The 8,309-nt window shown below is 35.1% G+C and overlaps 2 protein-coding genes across 2 annotated transcripts in view; one reads left to right on the top strand and one right to left on the bottom strand.

Moving 5' to 3' along the window:
- The first annotated feature begins 1,119 nt into the window (after window positions 1-1,119).
- Window positions 1,120-8,309, top strand: part of LOC124454932 — a 40,621-nt gene continuing 33,431 nt past the window's right edge. The window contains 1 exon segment of the mRNA XM_047005685.1: window positions 1,120-1,446. The gene's annotated coding sequence lies outside the window, so the exon portion shown is untranslated.
- Window positions 7,312-8,283, bottom strand: LOC124454933 (inner centromere protein-like). Its single transcript, XM_047005686.1, has 2 exons — window positions 8,251-8,283; window positions 7,312-8,128 (listed from the first exon to the last, which is right to left on the bottom strand). The coding sequence occupies exons 1-2, from the start codon at window positions 8,256-8,258 to the stop codon at window positions 7,312-7,314; spliced, it is 825 nt and encodes a 274-aa protein (XP_046861642.1). The 5' UTR covers window positions 8,259-8,283.

Below are 8,309 nucleotides of genomic sequence, written 5' to 3'. Positions count from 1 at the left end.
CGGTTTGACTTTGTTCCGGTCTCCTGTAGGCAGGCCTTATTTGTTTGAAATTTTCATATAACCAAGTTGAAATTACTTTTAAGAGTTAAGAAATTTGGAATGTTTGGATAAGTCATCTAAACACTTAAATGTTTCGAATACGTGCATGTTTCATTTTATGAATAATAATGTTGGGCACCAGCCGTACGTGTTTGTTTCATTTTTGAATAGTACAATGCCGACGTGGCCGACATTGTTTGATAACTCCGTGATACTATTCAAACGAACATTTAAATGTTTGTACTTTGTACGAATATTTGAATGTTCGAATGAAAGTTTCAAACTTTTTTTCGAAAGCAAGTTGAAATCGACAGTAAGCCAGTAAATCAAAAGTAGATTGATCATCATGAAATTGTCAAGTTAAAATCTCAAGCAGGATTCGTTGTGACAGACTATAAAGTGATTTGCCTGACATTGTCAGCAATTGGTAAAAAATATACAACAGCACAACTACTTGTATAATTTTATTTTTTGTAAATCAACCAGTTGAGTAGCTAAGTGTAAAGTGTAACAAAAGAAAATTGGAAAGGAAATCTCCTTTGATTTGTTTCCTCTAACCTCAGAAGAACATGATTTGATTTGTTTTGCTTGTGCTTATGACGCAAGTTGCAGTTAAAACTAGGCTTAACAAGTATCTTTGAGACAAAATTATTGGTCTGTCGAGTACAGTTTACTGAATATTAGACGTAAAAAGAAACGCCTTGTAAAGTGTTGATATAAAAGGAGAGGCGACTATTTAAAAATTTCTGCCACCATGCATATTTGAACTCGATTGACATAAATTTAATTATAAGAAAGGAATTTCTATATTTTGAATATGTGCTTTTTTCGAAATATTGCAATTATTCGGTATAAAAGGCCAAGTCAGGGTTATATTGTGAATCGCGCAGCGTGTGATAAATTTTGTGCGTGATAGAGCCAATTATTAAAAAAAATCCACAAATATACAAGCCAAAATGATATGACGAAAATTAAAGTCTTACTTATTTTAAATTTTCAAATAAGCAGGCTTAATGATATTGCCTGACCCTTCAGCTTAGAATATTTTTGTCAATTCATTGGTTCCCTGATGTGCTACGGTGGCATGTAGCTACAGGGTTAAAGAATGTAGAAGTTATGTAAGTTAAAAAGTAATAATAGTTTAATTAGATCTATTAATATCACGTATTAGATCCATTAAGAGCAAGTAGATCTATTAACTCGTTATTCGAAATATTTATATTGTTCAATATGAAAGGCGTCGGTTAAGACCTCCAATGGCTTTATTGATAACATTTTATGAAAAGCTCAAGACGGAGTGTATCCATTGCACATTTATACTGAGTTCTCATCCTATTAAAGTCGCACACCAGAAAAATGAAACGTGATGACGAGCAAATTACTTTGAAGTGAGAAGAAAAGCCACACGTAAGTGAAAAAAACATTTTTCCCGATCATTGAAACATGCAATATAGCTTTCTTTTTTAATCTCTAAAAATTGCATTTTTTCACTTCCACGTCACTCATTAGCACTAATATTGAGCTATCAAATACGTTGCCTCAACACAAAGCCATATTTTAGCAGTAAGTATTAGGCAGATTGGTTTGCCGAATGAATCAGCGAAACGCATGAAGCTTATTTTCTATATTAAGGTTTTGAATTTATGTCGGTCCACAGTGATTAGTCTAACGTTATGTGTTTTATAATGCAATGCTAACAAAAGATTCTAACTAAAGCGTGACATTATCAAATGCTACAATTTTCTAATTTGTATCATATGGAGGAAATAGTTTACATTGCAGATGATGCAGCTTTTAACATTATATAACGCTGTTAAAATAAACTCACCATTGCATTAATGTCCAAAAATGTTTTTTTTGTCATTGATAAATATCCAAAAGCAGTTTGTTGAAATAAGTGAATGGAGGAATTTACATTCTAGCTACAATGTTGTAAGCTGCACAAAAATCTAATGAGATTTATTCAGAGTTTATTAAAAGTTGATAAAAATCTGCGTTGGTGATCTAAAATCCCATTGTAAACAAGAGAGGACCGCTAGGAGTAAATACTTTTAGAATTCGTATTGTCGATGAATCTGCTCCTCAGCTGGTTCATCAACACTCTTCATTTTGAACATTTTAGCTATTTTACAAGCTACAATTACAATAAATCACTGAACTATTTCTACGTCATCTGTTAGAGTTAATCATTTACATCGATTTATACTAACGGTAATTACTGCAAAACATTAGTCGACCTTTTCTTTTAGCTACGTCATTAGCAGTAGTCACTCTTTCATCGTGTTTCAACAAAAAAAAGACTTAACTGAACAAAAAAATAACTTACAAAACGTACTTAAAACAAAGAAATGTTAAAGGGAAACAAACTTAGCTAGGACAAATTTATTGCTATGAAAAGAATGCAATATCCCACAGGTATTTTCTAGGTACATCGTTCCGGTCACAAACAAAATACAGACGCAAGCAAAAAGGAAGCATTGAAAACGAACAAAGGCTTAAAGTAGCCCTGCCAGTAAAAATTTTCTTGGCAATACGAAATTTGTGTACGATTTTAAGCCTATTTGAGGAAAATTTTTTGAATTTGGTTTAAATTTGGTCAAATCGTTTGATTTTTTAAGTGTTTATTCACATAAATTGTATATTCTTGTGAGCCATGTCCATGATCATGAACAGTCTGAAACTAGTTAATTTTCTGACGTCATTAATTCATTTGCTATCAAATCACTGCCGAGGCACAGTGTCTATAAGCGTCTATATAAGCACCTAAACGCATTGTCTTTGCACTAGTAAGAGCAGAAAATGGTAAATAGTCGCGTTGCAGCTAATTGTACGAATAAATAAAGCCTTAGTTCTGGTATAACTCATCACACCATACCTTTTTATTATGATAAAAGGCCCAAGACTAAGTGGAGACAGAAAATCTGGGATGATTTCATAATTCAAGAAGGCGCGTATTTGAGCCTTCCAGTGTTTCAACACTTTGTTCAGCTCACTTCGGACAAGAGGATTTTGAACGTCGATTTACTAGTTCGCTCAATCAAAAGAATGCTAATTTTCCTAGGCTTAAAAGTGATGATATTGGAACTTATGTCTTTCTGACCATTTATGCCTAGGGGTCAAAGCCGAGTCATTATCGCCCACGTTCTTATTGCTTTCCGAGTTTTCTTTCACGTATCCCCGGTATAAAGTTCTGTCCCAATCAACTGAACACTTGGCAAGACATTGTCCCCTCGAATATTTTAAATAAAAGGGCTAGTATAAGCAAAATTTACCTGAATGCCGACTACCTTGAATGACGTCAAAATACTTTCTAGTGCCAGTTTCTATTGTATTATATAAAGCGACGGCGATGATAATTTGTTTAATTAATTTGAAAAAATGTATCAACTTTTGTTTTGTTGAGGCTTGAGAAACTTTCTTCAGCAACAAAATGTTTGTACCTTATTTCTTGGAGGATCATTGAGTAATATCTCTTTGGAAAACATCTCTGATTTTTTTTTGTTATTGCAAATCTTGCTAAAAGTTCCTACAACCTATAAAAATATTTTTGTGCTTTCCCCAGTTAAATATTAGTAGTAACGGGGCATGTATAGGCTAAGACAAAGTTGCGGGCCTTTAAGTAATATCTATTTCTTCCAATAAGTTTATTGCAGAGCCCTTAGTGGCTAGTTAATCAGGACTCAGTGAGGCGTTTAATAAATTCGAGACATTTTTGCCTCCTTTTAGGAGGCAATACTTCAAGCTTAAAAATACAACTATTTGTTAAGCGCCACTAGTCATTCCTGTTGAAATTCTAAGTTAGGCCAAACTGGTTGTTTAAATTTTAAATGTTTTGCGTAGTTATTAAATAAGAATATTGTGAAATCAGCCGAGAAGATTTATCATGCATTGAATCGTTTACTGCAAAGTATTAGCGAGCTTTAGCAAAGACTACGAGTACGAATTACGTCATTTTGGCGCGAAAACATTGTTGCGACAACAACAACACGTAGCCGTCATCAATCTGAGTACGATGTTTTGTAAAAAATTCGTAGTCGCGACTACGATGTCTTTTTAAGCAAAGAAAGTAGGTATATTTCTTCATTCTGTAAGAAATTAGTTTACAGTACTATTTTGGAGCATCAAGGCTTTAATTTAGAACCTTTTTTGAGCGCATATGTACATTTAAAACGAAAATACAACCTGCGAAACTTTCATGTATTTCTTACACAAAATGAAAGGTAAACAAACAATAAAATAGTACAAATATATCGTACATCAAATTTAAAATAGTGAAGATTTTTCACTCTAAAGAGTCCTATGTTCTTGCAAAACCAGTATTGCCGATTCTTTGATATCATTATTGCCAAATAGAGCCGTAGCTGCTTCGCAAATTTCGGGGTTTTCACAAAAAAGGCTCGTTCTGTTTTTTACAGCTAAAACAAGATTTTGACGAAGCGACAACGACAACAAACTTTCTCGTGCCATTCCCTTGCACGGTCAAACTTCGTACTCGTTGTCGTAGTCGTACTCTTACTAAAGCTCCCTATTATTATACAAGGCAACAGCAGCTCGTCCTACACTGTCCAAACATACTGTTGATCACTGCCTAGAACTCTTAGCAGTAAGCATTTGCTATAAACTTGTTATCAAGCAAAGAATCAAGAAAGATTGACTTCATTGTAGTTTTTAAAGTAGGCTGGCCAAGTCTTGTTTTGCTGGCCAAGTCTTGTTTATTTTCAAACTTTAACATCATGGACACTGATTGACTGCCTTCAACATTTGTTGTCGACTACAAAATTAAACAATGGAAATGGGTGTTAAAAGTTATTATGGAATATTTATGTTATTGCTCTTTGAGTAGAGTTCATTGATTTGTTGCAAATCGAGCAGACACATGTTCAGGCTTATAATAAATTAAGGGGCATTATAAAATTATAACTATAAGTTACTATCGCAAGGAGAAGAGCTGCCCCGTCCCCCTTGTCAGCAAAAAATTACACGGTACAGTCGCATTCCTTAGAACCACCTCTTCGTATACAGCAATCTAGGTGCTTTTATACGTTATGATTGGGTGATTTTAATGATAGAAAAGAAATTTTACATGTGGGTCTATTTAAATTTTAACATTGCATTTGCTAGATATATTTTGCCATGTTTAGAGCTTTCTTTCTATTTAAGGCAAGTTCACGCTCTCCGATTTGTCGGATCCGATTGTTTTGGTTCCGTCTTTTGATTGCTTGATCCGACGGTTCGATAATTTTGTTGACATTTATATTCATTTAAATATTTATAGTCATTTGAACACCCATTTGTATCGTCCAGTACATTTATTGACATATTTTTCTTATTTTCGTTCTTGTTTCAAATCTATGCAATGTGAATGGTTGGTTTCCTTCGATGTTGTCGAATGTTTTCTTATTCCACTACAAAGTAAGAACAAGGGTATTCATATCTTCAACATATTCATCGATATTGAAGTTGTTCACATAGGAACTGGTTGAAAACTTTGTTTCGCTTTATGACAACAGAGGTATTTTAATTCGCATATTTTGATGATGTAGATCTCGTAGAGTTTGATGATACCGTTTTCCACTTACTATTGTTCATCAAAACGTCTTTCTGATTATTTTTCTATGCCGATTTGTTTTCTTTCTTCACTGATATAATAAAACGTAATTTGAAATTATTAGAGTGATTTAGCAAACACGACGATTCGCCTAAGACATTAGGGACCTTACGATGCGACAACGGCAACTGCGACGGCAACCTCAATCTACTCTGAAGGGACTGGATCGACTAGTTGCCGTTGCCGTTCTCGTTGTAGCTAATTTGTCCTTACGATAAGGCGACGTTCGTAAAAGCGCGGGAAATCTTTATGTTGATAAAAGCTTTCGCTAAACAGCTAGCTTCCATATTTATATATTTTCCATGATGCCGTGCATCAGAGACGCTCTGTTACTTTCTCATGGTGATGGTTTTCTTGGTGTAGATGACTGCATGTTGCTATACGAAATATATAAACCAAAAAACCCGAATATGTGTTACAGAAAGTACGACAAGTTTTCCATTCACAAGTTTTCTGACGATGAGTGCAAAACAATTTTCGATTTTATCGCAACGATATATACCACCTACGCGACGTAATGCAGCTACCTCTAGAGGTAACTTGTTATAATGGTGTTCAAGTCGACGGCATTGAGGCGCTTTGTATATTTTTGATGAGGTTTGCTTATCCTTGCCGCTTTGCAGATCTGGTGCCAACATTTGGAAGACCCATTCCACAGCTATGCATGATAACAAACGAAGTTATCAACTTCACATATGAGCGATGGGGACATTTGTTGTCTTCTTTAAATCAACCCTGGCTTTCTCCCTCCAATTTACAAATATTTGCTGATGCAGTACACAGCCAAGGTGCTCCATTGGCAAACTGCTGGGGGTTCATAGATGGTACAGTCAGACCTGTGACTAGACCAGGAAAAATCAACGTACTTTACAACGGTCATAAACGAGTACACGCCATAAAGTTTCAGTCTATAGCAGCCCTAATGGACTAATTGCTAATTTGTATGGCCCAGTCGAAGGAAAACGACATGACAGTGCCATGCTGGCAATGTCTGGTATCTTGAATCAAATGCAGCAATACTCAATGAATCCTGAAGGAGATATACTTTGTGTGTATGGGGATCCAGCTTACCCTCTTAGACCACATCTTCAAGCTCCATACAAAGGGGCTGGGCTAACAGCAGACCAACTTGCATGGAACAAATCTATGAGCTCTGTCAGGGTGGCAGTAGAGTGGGTGTTTGGTGATGTTGTTAACTATTTTAAATTTGTAGACTTTAAGAAAAATCTTAAAGTTCACTTGAGTGCAGTGGGGAAAATGTATGTTTGTTCTGCCTTAATTCATAATGCACGCACTTGCCTATATCAGTCAACAACCTCCACTTATTTTCAGCTTGATCCACCTGCTTTAGATGAATATTTTTTTGACAATGAATGAAAAGAGGTATTATAAATGCTGTATTGTGCTGCAATGTTTACATAAACGTTTGACATGTTTTAACAGAGTACAGAATGAATAGACCAAAACAATAACTAAAACAACAATATTTAATACAAACAATACAAATAACAATGTAAGTTAGACCAAAAAATTAGTCCTAATCCTTCATTATTCTTATTTATGTTTATGTTTAGAAATATTAAATGTCTTATAAACACTGTCTTTCAACAGAACAATGATATGCAAACAAAAAATCAAATAAAACACAATGATTTTTACGGTTTTTAGTTGAATTTTGTTGCAAACTTTTCAAATATAGCTACAAAAGAAGCACTTTGCTGCTGCTGCTGTAACATCATACCTTGAGTCACTTCAAATAGCTGTTTCATCTGTTGTTGTTGCATCATTTGGGAATTAGTTAACTGCATAACTTGTTGCTCATTCTCCTCTTTTTGGCGTTCAGCTTCAAGCCTTCTAATGCGTAGTTCTTCCTGCATAAGTTGGTAATGTCGTTCACTTTCCGTTCTTCTCACCTCGACTTCATCAGCTTTCATTTTTATATCAATTTCGCCTTTTTCTCGCAGGTATCGCATGACATCCGATCCACTGGTCCTTTTCTTCTTTTTAGCAGATGGCTCGTTATTTTCTTCCTCGCCATTCCTCTTTTTCGTTTCTTTGAACGTTTCCATTGAGCAGCGACGCATTTCTACAGCCTTTTCAACTTCTGCCTGAGCTCTCTGTTTTTTCTCGAACGTGAGTTGTTCATTTAAATGATCAGCTTCCTCAAACTGAGCTATGATGTCCTCCATAGCCTCGTCAAGTTCACTCTCTTCGGGTGAAATACCACTGGCTCTTTCTTCTGATTGTTTTCTTTTGTATTTCTTTTCGAGCAGTTGATATCGATCGCGAACAGATCTCTGAGATACATGGAATTTTGGCATTTCCAAAGCATTGAGCGATTTAGCAATGTTTTCCCAAATTTGGCCTCTTTCAGTTGATCCTCTTCTGTGAATCCATGGTCTAAATAGCAAGATTTCTCGTGATAAAGCTATATCATGGCTTGAGGACCATTTCATAGATGCACGTGAAGCAACAGTAGTGCTACAAAGAGATATTCAGAAAAATATGTAAGCATTTTAAGCCATAAGTAGCCATTTAAGCATAAAGGCTGAGTCAACCATAACCTCATTTACATATATTAAGCCAAAGATAACAAAACTCACCTCGCCATTTGACAATCGAATGATTTTTGCAAGATTTTTGCTTTTTTTTCTCTGCCGTT

Source organism: Xenia sp. Carnegie-2017, unplaced genomic scaffold, assembly GCF_021976095.1.
Source record: "Xenia sp. Carnegie-2017 unplaced genomic scaffold, XeniaSp_v1 HiC_scaffold_3, whole genome shotgun sequence".
In the NCBI taxonomy this organism is placed as follows: domain Eukaryota; kingdom Metazoa; phylum Cnidaria; class Anthozoa; order Malacalcyonacea; family Xeniidae; genus Xenia; species Xenia sp. Carnegie-2017.
Note: the sequence above shows the minus strand (reverse complement) of the source record. Positions and strands in the feature narration are given on the sequence as shown.